This window comes from Trachemys scripta, chromosome 1 (genome assembly GCF_013100865.1).
Source record: "Trachemys scripta elegans isolate TJP31775 chromosome 1, CAS_Tse_1.0, whole genome shotgun sequence".
Lineage (NCBI taxonomy): Eukaryota > Metazoa > Chordata > Testudines > Emydidae > Trachemys > Trachemys scripta.
The window spans coordinates 143,355,713-143,376,049 of record NC_048298.1 but is presented as its reverse complement, the minus strand read 5'-3'; the positions used below and the strand labels follow the sequence as shown (position 1 = coordinate 143,376,049).

The window sequence follows — 20,337 nt, the reverse complement described above, 5'->3', positions numbered from 1 at the left end:
ACCGTTGCCCCCTTCCCTCAAGTGGCCTTCACCTACACGTCTTGTCTCACTGAGAGCAGCGACGTCAATGTGGTACCTCGAGAGGTCTTGGGCGACAATTGCAGTTCTGTGTTTGGGTATTTTCACTTTTTGATTCATCTAGTAGAGTACGGACATTCCGAGTGGCAAGAAACATTTTCATTTTTCGACCGCATTGGGAGTGATCCCTCTGGACACAGTTATCCCGTTGGGTATGGTGGAAAAGCCTTTGTCTGGGGCACCTTTTCTAGCCCGTTCCCCATATGGAGTGAACAGAGGGGTTCCTAAAAAGGCCTGCTCAGTTGTGATTGCTGCTGCCAATAATGGCCCCTATTTCAGTCCAGGGGCACATGCCAACCAGCTTGCGGTCACCGCGTGCGTGTAGGTCTGTGACTAGGGACTCCTGGTGATCACTTCACCGGTCCCTGTCACCACTCGTCCATCACCGCAGAATTTTTATGGGTGGAAGTGTGAAAAAAGAGTTCTTCCTGTGAGAGAAGCCCGTGTGTGAGTAATGTCGGGGATCCGTTTCGCATCAGCAGCAACACAAATCTTGGCAGAAGAGGTGCCTGGGTCCAGCAACAAGGAGGTCCAATATGACCAAGGGTTTCTCCTCTGTTGCAGCCTTTGTCCACTTTTGCAGCCGTTGAGAAGTGATCCTGCTTCATCCGCCTGCTCTGCCGTTGAGGTCTTATACTAGCTTGTGTTGGGCTGGGCTGGGCTGCACTTTGTTTGGTACCTCGCCTTCGACCTAACCGCCATGGGTGACCCTACCAGGAGTATAGGACTCCCAACGGCATCACTCTTAGGGTCTTAAGGATACACAAGCTTCTCCACCACATCAAGGTGGCAGCCCAGAAACAAAAACTATCATTACAACAGTTAGCATTTGTTTAAAGAGACATTATATGGGAATAAAGTAATCTGATCTTTCTATGTAACAAGATGCTACCACATTACAGAGTGAGCATCATTACAACATCTATGTCAATTTTATTAATTTGAGTGAAATCTCAATATACACATACTTACCAGACCAGGTACATCTACCAAATGTTATTATTAAAAAAAAATTGGACAGGTGTGGTGGATGTGTGTGCGGGAGGGGTAGGGGGAAGAGGGGTTGTTTGGTTGTTTTTTGCAGGTGATGTACTTTCTCTGATGTAAAAGGTAACCAAATATCTAAGTAACTATCTGTCCATTTTGCTGGGTACATAATTGGTGTGTTAATTCTTCCATAACCACAACCTGCCATATATATTTTGCTATTTATCTTTTTCCAGTGAGATGCTAATAGCCAAGCAACTACTAGCAGATGAGAGATTCATTCATTTCCTTTTGAGTGACCATTTCCACTGGAAGTGCCAGGAGGATCACCAAAGGATCATTTGATAATAAATATCTAATCATTTTTGATATTTGGTTATTGACTGCAATACTCTCTAATGACTAGACATGTCCAACATATATGCATACAATCTCCTCTTTCACCACAATTTCACCAACATTTATCCCCTTTAACCTCTCTATATATTTTAACCTGACTGGTGTGAGGTACCACTGAAACAGTATCTCAAAAGATTTTTTTTTTTTTTTTAATTGTGCTACAGACTGTAGTAGTTGGTCATCTTTCTCAGATCAAACCTTACTTTTTGTTCCTTGTTTGTCAACCAAATTTCTAATCCATTCTGGGAAGTTGTTGTTGTTGTTGTTGAAAATGGAATTGCTGTAGTAGAAAGAGCAGCAGCTGGTATTTACCATTATATTTACACTTTCATCCAAAATGCTTTACAGAATAGGGGGCAGGAGGGTACATTTATAAACTCATAAGCAGATGTTCAGACTGCACACTGTGCAAGAGTAAACTAAGGTTCATGTCAGACAGGTAAAAAATAAATCACCTCCTCTCATGAGGGGGGAAAAAAAAAGGAGCTTCAAAAGCCAAGCAACTTCATTTTATAGGAGGTTTGGTCAAAGTGTAACCAGCAGGCTACAAGAAATTCCACAACAGAGCATCTGACTTCCCTCTTCAACGCAGCGGTGTGGCCTACAGAGACACTAGGTTCCAACATGCGATGCTGCCAGGTTGCTCAAATCAAGATGGAATGTTATATTTCAAGATATGAGATAGCTGTCCCAGTACACAGGACTGCTAATACACCACTGGCGGAGGCGGAGATGGCTCAGGGTGGACACTGGCAGCTGGTTACTTCTGGCAGCAGGCAGTGCTCCACCCCTGCTCCGAACCCTCCCGCCGTGGTAATAGGTAACCGTTATGCTCTTCTTGATACAGGAGAGAAGGAATCACCCCCTACAGTAAAGGAGAAGCCTTGTACCCCTAAGGCTGGGAGGTCTGCTGCCACCACTGCGAATAGGAAACGTAGGGTAGTGGTGGTCGGAGACTCTCTGCTGAGGGGGACGGAGGCGCCCATCTGTCGCCCTGACATTTCATCTCGGGAGGTATGGTGCCTGCTGGGGGCCCGTATCCGAAATGTTACGGAGGCATTGTCGAGGATTATCCAGCCCTCTGACTACTACCCCATGCTACTCATCCATGTAGGCACAAATGATACTGCGAGGTGTGACACTGAACGGATCAAGAGTGACTACAGGGCTCTGGGAGTACGGGTGAAGGAGTTTGGAGCGCAGGTGGTATTCTCTTCGATTCTTCCTGTCAAAGGTAGGGGCCTTAGCAGAGACAGATGCATCATGGAGGTGAATGCCTGGCTGCGAAGATGGTGTCACCAGGAGGGCTTTGGCTTCCTCGACCACGGGATGCTATTCGAGGAAGGACTGCTAGGCAGAGATGGCGTTCACCTTTTGAGAAGGGGAAAGACCCTATTTGGACACAGACTGGCTAACCTAGTGAGGAGGGCTTTAAACTAGGTTCAACGGGGACAGGTGAGCAAAGCCCACCGGTAAGTGGGGAACATGGAGACCTAGGAGATGGGTCGGAAACAAGAGGGAGTGTGGGCTATAATGGCTTTCTCTCTGCCATTATAGGGTCAGGACAAAACTGGGAGGCAAGATCAAACCAGTATCTTAGATGACTATATACAAATGCGAGGGTAATAAGCAGGAAGAACTGGAAATGCTAATAAATAAATACAACTATGACATTGTTGGCATCACTGAAACTTGGTGGGATAATACACGATTGGAATGTTGGTGTGGATGGGTACAGCTTGCTCAGGAAGAATAGACAGAGGAAAAAGGGAAGAGGTGTTGCCTTATATATTAAAAATGTACACACTTGGACTGAGGTGAAGATGGACATAGGAGATGGAAGTGTTGAGAGTCTCTGGGTTAGGCTAAAAGGGGTAAAAAACAAGGGTGATGTCATGCTAGGAGTCTACTACAGGCCACCTAACCAGGTGGAAGAGGTGGATGAGGCTTTTTTTAAACAACTAACAAAATTATCCAAAGCCCAAGATTTGGGGGACTTCAACTATCCAAATATCCAACTATCCAACAAATTCTTGGACTGCATTGCAGACAACTTTTTATTTCAGAAGGTTGAAAAAGCTACTAGGGGGGAAGCTGTCCTAGACTTGATTTTAACAAATAGGGAGGAACTCATTGAGAATTTGAAAGTAGAAGGCAGCTTGGGTGAAAGTGATCATGAAATCATAGAGTATGAAATTCTAAGAAAGGGTAGAAGAGAGTACAGCAAAATAGAGACAATGGATTTCAGGAAGGCAGATTTGGTAAGCTCAGAGAGCTGATAGGTAAGGTCCCATGGAAATCAAGACTGAGAGGAAAAACAACTGAGGAGAATTGGCAGTTTTTCCAAAGGGACACTATTAAGGGCCCAAAAGCAAGCTATTCTGCTGGTTAGGAAAGATAGAAAATGTGGCAAAAGACCACCTTGGCTTAACCACGAGATCTTGCATGATCTAAAAAATAAAAAGGAGTCATATAAAAAATGGAAACTAGGACAGATTACAAAGGATGAATATAGGCAAACAACACAGGAATGCAGGGGCAAGATTAGAAAGGCAAAGGCACAAAATGAGCTCAAACTAGCTACAGGAATAAAGGGAAACAAGAAGACTTTTTATCAATACATTAGAAGCAAGAGGAAGACCAAAGACAGGGTAGGCCCACTGCTCAGTGAAGAGGGAGAAACAGTAACAGGAAACTTGGAAATGGCAGAGATGCTTAATGACTTCTTTGTTTCGGTCTTCACCGAGAAGTCTGAAGGAATGCCTACATAGTGAATGCTAATGGGAAGGGGGTAGGTTTAGCGGATAAAATAAAAAAAGAACAAGTTAAAAATCACTTAGAAAAGTTAGATGCCTGCAAGTCACCAGGGCCTGATGAAATGCATTCTAGAATACTCAAGGAGCTAATAGAGGAGGTATCTGAGCCTCTAGCTATTATCTTTGGAAAATCATGGGAGAGATTCCAGAAGACTGGAAAAGGGCAAATATAGTGCCCATCTATAAAAAGGGAAATTAAAACAACCCAGGAAACTACAGACCAGTTAGTTTAACTTCTGTGCCAGGGAAGATAATGGAGCAAGTAATTAAGGAAATCATCTGCAAACACTTGGAAGGTGGTAAGGTGATAGTGAATAGCCAGCATGGATTTGTAAAGAACAAATTGTGTCAAACCAATCTGATAGCTTTCTTTGATAGGATAACGAGTCTTGTGGATAAGGGAGAAGCTGTGGATGTGGTATACCTAGACTTTAGTAAGGCATTTGATATGGTCTCGCATGATATTCTTATCGATAAACTAGGCAAATACAATTTAGATGGGGCTACTATAAGATGGGTGCATAACTGGCTGGATAACCGTACTCAGAGAGTTGTTATTAATGGTTCCCAATCCTGCTGGAAAGGCGTAACGAGTGGGGTACCGCAGGGGTCTGTTTTGGGACCGGCTCTGTTCAATATCTTCATTGACAACTTAGATATTGGCATAGAAAGTACACTTATTAAGTTTGCAGATGATACCAAACTGGGAGGAATTGCAACTGCTTTGGAGGACAGGGTCATAATTCAAAATGATCTGGACAAATTGGAGAAATGGTCTGAGGTAAACAGGATGAAGTTTAACAAAGACAAATGCAACTGCTCCACTTAGGAAGGAAAAATCAGTTTCATACATAGAGAATGGGAAGAGATGGTCTAGGAAGGAGTAGGGCAGAAAGGGTTATAGTGGATCACAAGCTAAATATGAGTCAACAGTGTGATGCTGTTGCAAAAAAAGCAAACATGATTCTGGGGTGTATTAACAGGTGTGTTGTGAGCAAGACATGAGAAGTCATTCTTCCGCTCTACTCTGCACTGGTTAGGCCTCAACTGGAGTATTGTGTCCAGTTCTGGGCACCCCATTTCAAGAAAGATGTGGAGAAATTGGAGAGGGTCCAGAGAAGAGCAACAAGAATGATTAAAGGTCTTGAGAACATGACCTATGAAGGAAGGCTGAAAGAATTGGGTTGGTTTAATTTGGAAAAGAGAAGACAGAGGAGACATGATAGCAGTTTTCAGGTATCTAAAAGGGTGTCATAAAGAGGAGGAAGAAAACTTGTTCACCTTAGCCTCTAAGGATAGAACAAGAAGCAATGGGCTTAAACTGCAGCAGGGGAGGTTTAGGTTGGACATTAGGAAAAAGTTGCTAACTGTCAGGGTGGTTAAACACTGGAATAAATTGCCTAGGGAGGTTGTGGAATCTCCATCTCTGGAGATATTTAAAAGTAGGTTAGATAAATGTCTATCAGGGATGGTGTAGACAGTATTTGGTCCTGCCATGCGGGCAGGGGACTGGACTCGATGACCTCTCAAGGTCCCTTCCAGCCCTAGAATCTATGAATCTATGTGTCTGCAAGCTGCAACTGTGCATTAAATATGAATGTAGCCATAAATCTAATCCAGCAGTTCTCAAATTGTGGGTCGGGACCCCAAAGTGGGCCACAACCCCATGGGATAGCCAGGGCTGGCTTAAGACTTGCTGTGACCCAGGGCCAAAGCCAAAGCCTGAGCCCCACTGCCCGGGGGTCAAAGCCTGAGGGCTTCAGCCGTGGGTGGCAGGGCTCAGGTTAGAGGCTCAGGCTTTGGGCCCCCCCCCCGGGCAGCAGGGCTTGGGTGGGTTCAGGCTTTGCACCCCCCTCCCCTCCTGGAGTCGTGTAGTAATTTTTGTTGTCAGAAGGGGGTTGCAGTGCAATGAAGTTTGAGAACCCCTGAGCTAATCCATTTATAAAGAGAGTGCAATGAACTTCCAGCAAGTAGCCAATAATGCCCGCAGCAGGGCAGCTGTTTTATATTTATGTTGATCTTTATACTCTCCACATTGTTTGTACGTTTGCAAAAAAACCCAATTACTATCAATTCTAGCCATAAAGTAAACTTCCGTTCTGAATAAATCTAACATTAACAAAGTTCTTTGCTTTGCCATGCCAAAAGAGTTCTTGACTGATGCTAGCACAGCTCAAGATACTTTTTTCTGTGAACTGCCAGAGGGAAGCACTCAATATTTTTCAGATTCACAAAGCAAGTAGTTCACCTGGAGAGAGGTTTATAAATTCAAGTTACTTGTCCAAGTGGAAGGTATTTGTTTGCCAAATTCTGGGTCTAGAACTTCAACATCATCTCTCAAATTTTAAGTCTGTAAAACTCCTTGCTAAACTAGCCATACCCTACACAATTAAAGCAGATGATCAAAGTATTAGAGGTGATATGAAATTCAACAAAGAAAATAGACTGTGCCTCCAGTAACCTGACAGGCAGACACCAAAATCAATTCATGCAGTGAAACAGAATCCCCTAGGAATTATAAATTATATCCCCATTAATACCAAACAAATTTATCTTGATTAACTTTATCATACTGAATACCAAAGGAATTCATCATGATTAGTCACTAATTGTAAAGCACTGCCCTGGTTGTAATTAGGTTAATACAGTTCTTAGAAAATGTTAATAAAGCCTCCACTTACCCACTATGTCCACTCCTTTCCTGCCAGCCCTCCCAGCCATCTGTTTGTAAGTTAGGATGTCCAGGAGTCTGCCACCAAACACAGGTGTTCGGATAATTACCCGATGTGCAGGCAGATTCACCCCAGAAGAAAGGGTGGATGTTGCTGCCAGGACTCGAATCAACCCCCGGCGAAAGGCCCCTTCAATGATATCCCGTTCATCAAAAGTAAGACCTGAGGAGACAATGCTTTCAATAAACACACTAACAGCATGTTTGTGGTGAAGTATAACCATCAGCAGAGAAAGCCTTGTGAGAACAGCTAATGTGTTAATGAACACTTGCCATGTAGCAATTAGAACTATTGGAGCCACGTCACACACTGCATGGCTGAAATAATCTCAATTCTACAGAAATATTTTCTTTTAACTATTCTAATAGTATGATTTAGCAGTTTGCTCTTCCAAAGTGCTTGCAAATGCCATAAAAGGTCAGACAAACACAATATTTATTTGAGAATCTTTATAAACAGAAGAAAGTTGGATGCAGCAGTTATAATAGGGGCTGGAAGTTAACAGTTTTTTTCCCTATTTAATTTCTGTGATGTGCTGTCTTGAACCTGGAGTCCGACTAAGTTATCTAGTTCATTTCCCTGCAAACCACCAAAAATAAATTTTCCAGGGTTTTCTCCAGTCTAGTTTTGAGTATCCAAAAGGGCTCCTAACACTTTCTTTGAGAGGTTGCTGAACAGCTTAATAGATCTTACTGCCAGGAAGTGTTCTGTTTATATGATTTCATCAGTCTACTTCTAAGTCCACAGCCTTGCACCACCCTAAGTTATTCTTTTTCTTCCATGACATTTATAGGCTTTAAATATTAGTAGACTTTTCTTCCTTCTAACCCAATCTCCCTATATTCAGCTCTTTCATCTTTCTTCGTAAGTCACTCTCCTCAGGTCCCCTGATCAGTTTTGCAGACTTCTCTCAAAGGGCTGTTGTGACAATAGAGCCAACAAGACCAGCGTCCCTACAAGAGATAAACTATCAAGTTTAAGGCTTATAAACTGAGGAGCTGTTATCCTGGGATTCTGACAAAGGATCTAAAATTACTCAAAGTCACGTCAAGAAGGAACCTGATGCATACTGGGAATCTTGTTTTGAAAAATGAACTTTTGTTGGCATACCTTCAAGGTTGGGTTGTTTTTAAATTCAGAGGAATTGAAAGTCAGTGGGGCCATTGGAAGTCTCCAGAAAAGAATGCCATATTAGCCTGAGTAGTTTTCCATTAACTACAGCAAGTGAAATCCAAACAACTCAAGGGGAGAGAAGAGCTTTCTTTGGTTGATTCAGCACATCACCGTCCTTAAATTACATTATATTCCAGTTTAAGTTAGGGTACGTCTACACTACAGGATTACTCTGAATTTACAGAATTTGATTTTTGGCAACCGACTGTATAAAGTCGAGTGCATGCGGCCACACTAAGCACATTAATTCAGCGGTGTGCATCCATGTACCGAGGCTAGCGTCGACTTCCGGAGGTTTCGCGTGCCAGTAATACATTTTAACCTTTTTAGAAGGTCTCTAATATATAACTAAACTATTGTTGTAAGTAAAGTAAATAAGGTTTCAAAATGTTTAAGAAGCTTCATTTAAAATTAAATTAAAATGCAGAGCCTCCTGGACCGGTGGCCAGGATCCGGGCAGTTTGAGTGCCACTAAAAATCAGCTTGCATGCCGCCTTCGGCACGCGTGCCATAGGTTACCTACCCTCTGGCCTAGAAGATGTAAAAGGAAACTAAGTTTGATAGCATCCTGTCTGGCAAGAACTCACTTATCAATAGCTGGGATGTGAAATCCTCATATCTGTATTGTTCTATCACTGTAGTCTTCACTTCCCTATTGTTTGTCTGTATAATCTCTGTCTGGTTCTGTGATTGTTTCTGTCTGCTGTATAATTTATTTTGTTGGGTGTAAACCAATTAACGTGGTGGGATATAATTGGTTAAATAACCATGTTACAATGTGTTAGGATTGGTTAGTTAAATTTCAGTAAAATGATTGGTTAAGATATAGCTAAGCAGAACTCAAGTTTTACTATATAGTCTGCAGTCAATCAGGAAGTGTGTGTGTGGTGGGGGAGGTGAAATGGGAACGGGACTGGGGGTGGGGGAACTGGAATCATGTTTTGCTAAGGGGGGGAATGGGAACAGGGAATGGAAACAGGGAGACAGGCAAGGCTCTGTGGTGTCAGAGCTGGGAAGGGGGACACTGAGGAAGGAAACTGGAATCATGCTTGCTGGAAGTTCACCCCAATAAACATCGAATTGTTTGCCCCTTTGGACTGTGGGTATTGTTGCTCTCTGTTCATGTGAGAAGGACCAGGGAAGTGAGAGCCCCCTAACAGGCTGCTAAATTCAAACTAAACTCTTAGTGTAGACCAGGCCTTAGAGATCAAACGAGCGTTTAGCCTGCTGGAGTTTCACACCAGGATTTTTCTCAAGGTTAACTACACACCCTCATTGTCTCTGGATTCTGGTCTCTGCATATTTGATTCAGTATTCACTAGTTTCTACCATCAGGACAGACGAGGAAACTTCTTTCAACAATTGGACCTCGCTTCCAATCTACCCTTCCAGAGGGACCATACCTATCGGAGAAACAAATCGCAGACCTGGAGTAAACATATAGCAGCTACCACTAACAGTGACAGTTTCTCTTTTTTTCCATGTTCGCCCTTTGTCAGAGACCCAGAATAACAGCTCCTGTCCATCTTCTCATCTGTCTCAGTGTTTGGTTGACTAAATTGTCTTAACTCACTCACAAAGCTGATAGTTTTGACAACATGTCTTGGTTGTAACTGAGTATTTCCAGCATTTAACAAAAGCTGGGTTTGTAAATTGCCATTGTCCTTTATGTTGAAATTAATAGAGAGAGGTGGTTTACCACACAATTACTGAGTTAAGCTTTAGGCCACAAAAAAATAATCTCAGGCTTAGCTTTAGCTGTGGGTGGCAATAACATTTGATTTACCTATAAGTGACAAAAGGGACTAAAGACTTCAGAATATGACTACTAAATATAAGTCCAACTAGATTTTTGTATCTATATAGTATGCTCATGAGAAATGAGTAAACAACTCAAATACCTGCATGATGAAATGCCACTCCCCATGGTAAAGTACGCTGGAGCACAGAGTCCAGACCGGACGGTGAGCGCCGTAGCTGGTCCATCACCTCTTCTATTCCTTCCTTGTCCAAGGCAACTGGTGAAAGTGCTGAGGTTTTGGTAAACCCTTTAGTCAGGAGAGAGAAAGAATATTTGTATAGCTTTCAGCAGGCTTACTCTGCTATAAAGGCATAGTGCAGCTCATAGTCTCCTATTAAGCTCCTTTCTCATTCCCTCTTACTCTCAGCCTGCTGCAGGGACCAGTGTTGCAGATTGTAGAACTCCCTGGCTATGATGTCTGCCAGTTTTTCACACCAGTTCTTGGATGGACAGAAGAGTAGGACTGAATGGCCATCGCGAATGGTCTCATAACACAGGCTCACCACATGGTCTTCATCTCCCTGAATTGAAACAGACAATTCTTTCAACAAGTTATTGTATCATACAGGGTTTGTAAATGCTGCCATTTTGGCCTCTATCCCACTTCAAATCCCCTATCCCAATTCAGAGGGAGAAACAAGGGAAAGAAAGGGAACTGAGTTTTCTTGACTTTTGAAAGTCTAGGGATTAGTATGGTACACTGAGTATACATGTCTTGGGCCCAACAGATAAATCTGAAGATTTGTGTCAAAATTATCCCTGGCTTACTCCCATTGTTACAATCACAATTAAAACCTTTTTAACCTTTTATTAACACAAAAAGAACAGTTAAAGTATTTGAAACTTCAGAAGTTAAGTAAAAACTTTAACAATTCTCTTATTCCCTTTAGTTGTATAGAGTTTCTTATATGGAAACCTCCCTTGTTTGACAGTTTCTTTAGATGGTATTAAAGATGAAAGTCGAGTGGTTATTAAAGTTCACAAACATACACACTCCCAAGAGAAGGAAAAGAATAAGGAAGTATAACTTCTTGCTGATTTTGTGTGTGTGTGTGAGTGTGTGAGAGAGAGATGGATGGATGGATGGATGGATGATTTCTTGGAAATTACAGGCAAAGCACATACCGTAATTTTAATAGCTGCAGACACTTAAAGTCTTACTAGTCAGACTAAAATCTTTGTCATTAGCTTGCTTTTTTGATTACAGGTTAATAGCATGTTTCTGACATGGATTTGTTAGGGATAGTTAAACCAGATTATTTTTAAGCAGACGGCCAAAGGAGGAATAAAGGCGAGAGTAGAAGTCAGGTAGGGAAGGAAAAACAATATTACACTACAAAGAAAGCAGTAGCAGAAACTTCAAGTGCACATGACAAGTCTTGTTCAGAATTCTGCCAAACACAGCAGAGATGGTGATGTTATCTGGCTCCCTTTTCTTGCTCAGTCTAGTTAGGACATCTTCCAGGATCATGACAAAGGCCCAAGACCATGACAGTAGATCCCAGGGACCCAGTGAGCTGTGGTCACCTTAAGGGTGAAACTCCTTCCCTCAAGCTGTTGAGTCCACAAATTTGACTTTCCAGCCCACCTAGCTTAAGCATATTGACATGTAACCTCTAGAAAAATGGGCGCAACCTGATCCCATCAAAAGTATTCAGTTAAAACACAGTTACAGTTATTCCAATTATAAACATTTATTTTGGTTTCTGGAATCCCTCCACTTGTTATGCCAAATTATGATCTCTAATCACAGTTCTTTTTGTTTAAACAAATCCAATTTTTGCCACTCTCTCTTATATTTTGCTTATTTTATATAACAGGCTGAGCTGGTCTTAGAATCATAGAAATGAAGGACTGGACGGAACCTTGATAGGTCATCTAGTTCAGTCCCCTCCACTGAGGCAGGTCTAAGTATTATCTGGACCATCCCTGACCGGCGTTTGTCTAACCTCCAATGGCAGAGATTCCACAACCTCCCTATGTAACTGGTTCCAGTGCTTAATTTACAGTTAGAGTTTTTCCTAACGTCTAACCTAAATCTCCCTTGCTGCAATTTAAGCCCATTGCTCCTTGTCCTGTCCTCAGTGGATCAGGAAAACAATTTATCACTCTCCTCTTTATAACAACCTTTTCCATACTTGAAGACTATCATGTTCCTCCCCCCAACCCCTCAATCTTCTCTTCTCCTGGGAAAACCCAATATTTTCAATCTTTCCTCGTAGGTCATGTTTTCTAGACCTTTAACCATTTTTGTTGCTCTCCTCTGGACTTTCTCTGATTTGTTCACATCTTTCCCACTTTGTGATGCCCAGAACTAGCCACAACTCCAGTTGATGCCTTATCAATGCTGAATAGAGTGGAAGAATTACTTCTCATGTCTTGCTTACAACACTCCTGCTAATAAATCTCAGAATGATGTTTGATTTTTTGCAACTGTATTACACTGACAATTCATATTTAGTTTGTGATCCACTATAACCCCCAGATCCTTTTCTGCATAATCTTTCCTAGACAATCATATAAGGAAGCAATAATCAATTGCACAAAGTGTAGTACTCTACATTTGTCCTTACTGAATTTCATCCTATTTATTTCAGACCACTTCTCAAATTTGCCAAGATTATTTTGAATTCTAATCCTGTCCTCCAAAGAGATTGCAACCTCTCCCATCTTGGAATCACCCTCAAAAACTTTAAGTGTATTCTCTGTGCCATTATCGAAATCATTTATGAAGTTACGGAATAGAACTGGACCCAGGACAGATCCCTATGGAACCCCACTCAATGTGTCCTTCCATCTTCACTGTGAACACTGATAACTACTCTGTGTATGGTTTTCCAACCAGATGTGCATCCACCATATAGTAGGTTCATCTAGCATATACTTCCCTAGTTTGCTTATGAGATGATCATGTGAGACAGCTGTCACATTCCAGGGTGCAATCCAGATCAGCGAGGGGTTGTGTCACTGCTTGCCCTGCAACCTTGGGCACCTCACAATGCTTTGCTATTGTAGCTCCCAACCTGGGCCGCTCACAAACAGTCTACCAGCATGCAGGTCACATTCTGAGTGTTTTGTATAGCTACAGCCCTGGTCCAGCAACTCTGCCCCAGCAGCCTGTCAGCAACACACCAGCCACATGCTGGCTTCCAGCAGCCTTGGTTACTACCTGAAGGGTGACCCCAACACACCCCAATGCCAAATTTTCCCAAAAAACATGTGTTCTGCAGTGTCCAGCCTTCACCTGGGCAGTTCAGATATTAGAGGTCTGTTGCCCTGTAACTATTTACTGTTTACTATTTTAAATGGAGTTACCAAGCAGTTTAGTTCAAACAAAACATGGGACAGTTTATATTTAAAAAAAAACAACATGTTTATTTAAAGAGATTTTAAGTGAGCATATGTATAAGGTATTAAAGTCAGAAATGGTTACAAGAGAAAGATAAAACACTTTCTGGTATCTAAAACTTAACAAGCTAGACCTGGCCCAAGGTAAAATCCGCACAGTTCCCAGCAATATTGCTGACCAAATTTTCAGATCAGAAACTCCCCCAAATTCAAAGGGCTGGTTCCTTTGTCTTCTGAGATGAATGTGTGTGAAATAGGGAAAGAGATAAGGAGAGACGACATTGGGGTGTTTTTGCCCTTCACTTTTATAGTCCAGTCACACTTCGAAGTTGATTCTTCTAAGGATTATCCCTTAAAGCAAAGTTTATTCATACAGTAAAGGCGGTGACATGGAGTCCAGTGGTGAAGGTTGTTCCATGCTCTTTCTTCTCTCTGGTGTATGCTAAAATGCAGATCTGTTGTCTACTGCCATTTCTCCCTCGTGCTGTCTCAAGGACCCTGTTTACTACTTATATGTAAATTGAGGTAAACACATTCCTGTGTTTAGGATAGACCTGTTTAACAACTTTTGTCTAGGCAGAGCTGTGTGATTTTGAACATGTGCTATCATCTTACAAGGGAAATTCATAACTTTGCACAGGATATTGCTACATACAGTTCACCATATTATTGACCAGCAAGCTATTAGTTTTCAAATGATACCTCACAAGGTATATTTTGTACAATTATTACAATGGTGTATAGGGAGCGAATACAGGGCCACTTTCAGTAAGAACAATATCAAAAGCTTTACCAAAGTCAAGATGTATCATCTTCTCCTCCCCCACTCCCCCCATTAACAAGGCTTGTTACCCTATCAAAGTAGTATATTAGGTAGGTCTGACATAGTTTATTTTTGACAAATCCATGTTAACAGTTATTTATCTTCTAAGGTGCCTACAATTGATCAATTGCTCCATTATTTTTCCAGGTACCAATGTTCAGGTGACTGGTCTATAATTCCCTGGGCTGTCCTTATTCCCCTTTTCATAGATGGGAAATATAGTACCTCTTTTCCAGTCCTCTAGCATCTCTCCTGTCCTCCATGAGTTCTCAAAGATAATCACTAGTGGCTCAGAGATCTCTTCGGCCAGTTCCTTAAATATTTTAGGACACTGGTTTTCAACCTTTTTTCATTTGCGGACCCCTAAAAAAATGTAAAATGGAGGTGCAGACCCCTTTGGAAATCTTAATAGTCTGCAGATCCCCAAGGGTCTGTGGACCACAGGTTGAAAACCATTGCTCTAGGACGTATTTCGTCAGGCCCCGCCAACCTGAAGACATCTAAGGGTATGTGTACACTGCAATATAAGCCTACGGTTAGTGGGACTCGAGTCACCTGACCTAGGTTAGAAAATCCTGGCTTGAGTGACTACACTGATTCTTAACCCTATGTTAAGATTTTTCTAACCAGGGCTTGAACCTGGGGTGCTGATGTCCGCACTGCAGCACACAGACCCGAGTCAAAGCAATCGCAGAGTCCCAAGCACCCTCTCAAAATGCAACTGCTCTAGCCTTTTGACGATGATGCCCTGTGGGAAAACTTTACTGCCCACCCTGCATGTCACAGGAAATTTGAACAGCCCGCCAACACAGCCTGCCGAGTCATTTTGGTCTGTGCGCTCCCAGCTATCGGAGCCAGCAACAGAGAGGAGCAGCCTTTTGAAAACCTTCTCTTGCTTACGCTTTCATTCCTGTGTCAGAAAATGGACAGAGCTTCTGGGATGCGCCAATGGGCATTTGCGCTGCTTTTTCTGACCCACCAAACGCACCTGACAGATTTCATGATGGAGTGAGAGGAGGAGGAGGAGACATGGCAAACTCGCACTAGCTAATGCTGCTAAGTAAAATCAGCATATTTTACTTAGCAGTAAACCAGCTGATGTTATGTAGACCGGCACTTCTGATGCAGGGCCACAAGCACACAGTCTGGTGGGCTCACATTGTCACACAGCCCTAGGATGAACAGCAGTGAATCCAGAACTCTTGCATGAAGAAAGCTACATTTCTGCAGCTTTGTGAGCAGCTTGCCCCAACCCCCCAGCCTAAAGACACTCCCCCTTGCCAGTCCAGAAGCAGGTTGTTAAAGCAGTCTGGAAGCTGGCTACCCTGACTGCTACAAGTCTGTTGCCAACCAGTTGGGGGTGGAAAGGCGACTGTGAGCAAAGTGGTGGTGGAGATTTCTGAGGCAGTAAGGTGTGTGGTTTTCCCAAAGGTGGTGGTCATTAAAGATATTCCTGAAGTAACTGCTGGCTTTGAGAGAATGGGGTTTTCCTAACTGCACAGGGGCCACTGATGGGACTCATGTGCCCATAGTTTGCTCTCCTCAAGGGGTATATAAACCACAAAGGGTACTACTTGATTGTTATGCAGGCCCCCCCCCAGAGGCCAATTTATGAAGGTCAACATGGACTGCATTCCCAAAGTTCACATCAGGGTTTTTCACCAATCAGGAGTCTACATTCATGAACAGACTGGGACACTATTCCCACCAAATAACATTGTCATAAACACTATCCCCACTGTTATTCTTGGGGACCCCATGTATCCCCTTTTGCCTTGTCTTATGAAGCAATACCCTGATTTTCAGAGGCCTGGGCAAAAGAAGGTTTAATTACACACTTAGCAGGTGTAGATTCTATCGCTGTTGGATGTGCTTTGGCAAATTAAAATCCAATTGAAGGTGGCAACAGACCCATTTGAATACTAACTCAGCAATGCTGTCTGCATTATTGTGGCTTGCTGTATTCTTTACAATCTTTGAGGAGCCAAAGGTGAGCCATTTTCCCCTAAATGGGCCTATAACAACAAGGAGCAGCTGAATCGGTTCACTCAGCCAGCATCTACCACAACTGGAGTTGGCTGGACCTGGTCAACAGAAGTCAGGGATGCTTTATGTTCTCACATTATCAACTTGCATGGCCCTATGAAAGAGGGGAAATAGTACCTGTAATAATGTGTTTGTGGAGGGAAAGGAGCTGGTTAATTTGGGGGGCCGGTGGGGGTTTCAGTGCTTAGAACTGGACCTGGATCTCGAATGGGATCAAGACCTGTATGCTGACGACCACCTCAAGTGGGAGCAGCTCCGAGAGTCGGGGCTATGGAACCAGCGCCGTGAGTTGGACCGGCACCGCGAGTCAGACCAGCGCCACGAGTCAGACTGGCATGGGCGCGGTGCCGGGACTCAGAGCGGCACGAAGATTCAGGCTGGGGGGCTGATGGACCCAACATGGCAGGCTTGCCTCTGGATGGTGCCATGCTCCGAGGGAGCGGTGGCTTGTCCCTCATAGTGGGAGACTTAGGTGCCATCATCTTGATGAGGCCCCTGGCAGCTTCAAAAGGTGTCCGGGGTGGAAGGCATCATAGCTTCCTCCACATGCAGCTGCAGGGAGTCCAGGAGAATAGGGCTCGCTGGAGAGATGGGGGCCCACACTGGTTGTGCCTGGACCAATGGTCTGCTGGCTATAGGCCTATCCCCTGCACTGTTCCCTTCCGGGGGTACAGCTGCAGTAACAACCCACGGGGGGGGGTGGATTTCCCCTTTGCCTGTTTTTTGCAGGCAGTCGTGGAATGAGAGCTGTGCCAGTGAGAATGCTTCTGGGGTCCAGGGGATCGGCGGTTCCTGGGTTAGCACGCCAGGTCCTTTCTCAGCACTGTAGATGGGACCGCAGTGGGAGTGTTTCGCACCGAGGCACTGGGGCTGGGTCCTGCTGAGGCCAGAGGGCTGACTCCATTAGGAGTTGCTTCAGATGGATGTCCCTCTCCTTCCTGGTGTGAGGTTTGAAAGTCTTGCAGATCTTACACTTGTCTGACTGGTGGGCTTCTCCCAGATACTGAAGACAGGAGTCAGGGGGTTGCCCATGGGCATAGGCTTCACACAGGAACTACAGGGTTTGAAGCCCTGAGATGGCATGCCCTGAGTCCCCGGTGGGGCCCGTGCAGGAGGGGGAGCCCCCCAATCCGTTAAGTAGCAAGACTAACCATCAACGATTAACTAACAGAGCAAACTATTTACAGAAGATAACAGAGGAGCTAGGGATTAGTGGGACACTTGCAAATCAAGAAGCCACTGTTCCAACAACTGTCACTGGCAGTAAGAAGGAACTGAAGGGGGGGTCGGGCCGGCAGAGTCATATATAGAGCGCCATACTGATGGCGCACCAGGGGACTCCATAGTCGGCCCGATGGGTAGCTGCTAGGAAAAATCTTCCGACAGCCGTGCACATGGCGCGCGCACACACCTAACTGGAATTGATATGAGCAAGCACTCGTAGAACACATTTTCACAAAGTTCACTGTTTCCAGACAGCTCCATAGCCGCTGAGTGATTATAGAGTGGCAAACAAAGATTATTACTTTAAGAAAAACATGAATACTCTTTAAACCTGTTCTTTACTGTTTGCATTTCCCGGTCACCATTTTGAACTCCACATGCTGGGGGTGGGAGGGGCACCAAACTGCTGGGCTACAATCCTCCATTAGTGGATACATGCTGGTAGCTGAGGCTTCTCATAACTTGAAATCCCTCCCATTACTGTAGTAATAAACTTTTAATTCAAATCAGAAACTTATCTGGCTCAGGGGCAGCTTCTGTCTCTGCCTGGCTCCCATTAGTCCCCATGCTGGATTTAGGGGACAGTAGGGCACCATCCGGGCTGACCAGGTCGTCATGCACCACGGTTGGCTCTGTGCAGGGCTGGCTCCAGGCACCAGCTGAGCAAGCTGGTGCTTGGGGCGGCAGATTGAACGAGGCGGCATTCCGCCCAATCCTAGGGCCAGCCGCACGGCCGCGTTTTTTTTTTTTTTTTTTTTTTTTTTTTAAGTGTGTGTTCCACTCCGGCTGCCCTGTAGGGGTCGGTGGCGGCGAGGAGGACAGGAGCGCCCTGCAGCAAGCCTGGCAGGGCAGCCTGCATCCTTCCCTCCCAGCCGACGGGAGCAGTGCGGAGCCCTCCCGGCAGGGGGCGGGGCCGTGTGGCAGCGCCCCGCTGAAGCCCTGGCCGCCCCCCTTCTCTCTCTCCCCCACCCACATCTGCAGTGCAGGGAGTCCCCCTGCACCCTGGCTCTGGCCACGCCGCAGGGTGGTTTTTTTTTTTTTTTGCCCCCCCCATTGGTTGTGGGTTTTTTTGCTTGGGGGGGCAATAAAGCCAGAGCCGGTCCTGGCTCTGTGATAGGCACAGTGCCAAGCACCAGTCAAACTCCTCATAAAAACGGGCATGAAGCTTACGAGTTGCACAAGGTGCGGTTCTGATCCCTGGTCTTCCAGCACTCACTCTTGAGACACTAAAGTCATCCCCTGCGCTGGTCACCAGCCCAGAAAATTTGCAAAGCTGCCGGCTTTTTATCTGTCTGTTGGTACGTGTGATCATTGCTGGTATTTTTGCTAAAGTCAACAGGTTTACTGGCCTCACCGAAAACTGGCTATAATCACGTGACCATGAAGCAGTGCGCTTTACAAAAGACTTGTTCTGCTTGGACTCCATTGCAAACACAGAAGGCTCTCCGAAGATGTGTTTGCAGCTCAGTGATCAGAAGACAATGGAAGGGTTAATACTGAGTTGCTGCTGTATGCCAAGGAAGGGTAGCTTCCATTTTCAATTGAGTCGACTGGAGATTGTTTGGATAGAGAACACAAAGGAAGTTGGCCCATGGGATTGTGGGATACTATTGGTGTACTCCCAGGAGACGAGTCAAGCGGGGCTGCGTCTACATTGCAAAGCAATAGGGCTCAACCCTGGGTCACCGCTTGACCTGGGCTTGAACCCTCCAGCCTTGCAGGGTCTTAGGACTCTAGATCTGAGCCCAAGTCTGAGACACATGTGTGTAGACGGAAAAGGGGTTTGGGCTCATACCCTAACTTGTCTAGAACTTGTTCTTTCCCTCTTTTAGCCTCAGATCCTACCCCATTTACATTGAGGTTCACTATGTTAGTCATCCAATCACTGAACCTTTTTGGCGAAAAACAACAACAAAAAAAGCATTTGAACAATTCGGCCATAGCTGCATTTTCTGTTATTGTCTTTCCCTCCTCATTGAGTAAATGGGCCTATGCTGTCCCTGACCTCCCTCTTGCTTCTAATATATTTGTAAAATGGTGTCTCAGTACCGTTATGTCCCAAGCTACTTTAATCTCATTGTGTGCTTTGGCCTAATTTTGTCCGTACATGCTTGTGTTGTTTTTTTATACTCATCCTTCATAATTTGACCTAGTAACCATTTTTTGCGTAACTCTTTTTTGAGTTTCAGGTTGTTGAAGATCTCCTGGTTAAGTCAGGGTGATCTCTTTCCACACTTCCCATCTTTCCTATGCATTGGGATAGTTTGCTTTTGTGCCCTTAATAATATGACTTTAAAAAACTGCTACCTCGCCTGAACATTTTTTCCTTTAGACTTGCTTCCCAAGGGAGCTTACCTACCAATTCTGAGTTTGCCAAACTCTGCCTCCTTGAAATCCATTGTCTTTATTCTGCTGTTTTCTCTTCTACCATTCCTTCAAATCATGAACCCTATCATTTCATGATCACTTTCACTCAAGCTGCCTTCAAGCTTTAAATTCTCAACCAGTTCCTCCCTATTAGTCAGAATCAACTTTGGGACTGCCTCTCCCCTAGTTGCTTCCTCCACCTTCTGTAGTAAACTTGTCTCCAATGCATTCCAAGAACTTGTTGGATAATCTGTGCCCTGCTAGATTACTTTCCCAATAGATGTCAGGATAGTTGAAGCCCCCCATCACTACCAAGTCCTGTGCTTTGGATGGTTTTGTTAGTAGTTTTTAAAAGGGATTAAAAAGAAAAAGGTGCTTGCTAAAGATTAAGCAGTTTGAATTAACCTAGCTAGGAAATTTTCATATACATTTTTAACCAGATAACAGTTTCTGGAACCTAGCATTGGAATGAAAGGCTCTTCTATTGTATTATTCTGGGTTCAGATGCTCAAAACCTGCAGATATGCAAAGGTATTTTTGCCA

The 20,337-nt window shown here is 44.1% G+C and overlaps 1 protein-coding gene and 1 long non-coding RNA gene across 2 annotated transcripts in view; one reads left to right on the top strand and one right to left on the bottom strand.

Moving 5' to 3' along the window:
* LOC117886498 overlaps window positions 1-12,911 on the top strand; it is a 38,575-nt gene extending 25,664 nt beyond the window's left edge. The window contains exon 3 of the long non-coding RNA XR_004647989.1: window positions 12,584-12,911. This is a non-coding gene — a long non-coding RNA (uncharacterized LOC117886498). The remainder of the gene's footprint in view (window positions 1-12,583) is intronic.
* POLQ (DNA polymerase theta) overlaps window positions 1-20,337 on the bottom strand; it is a 138,089-nt gene that overhangs the window by 98,108 nt on the left and 19,644 nt on the right. Inside the window, 3 exon segments of the mRNA XM_034788349.1 lie at window positions 6,962-7,174; window positions 10,087-10,233; window positions 10,348-10,507. Of these exon segments, the coding sequence (XP_034644240.1) occupies window positions 6,962-7,174; window positions 10,087-10,233; window positions 10,348-10,507 (520 nt within the window).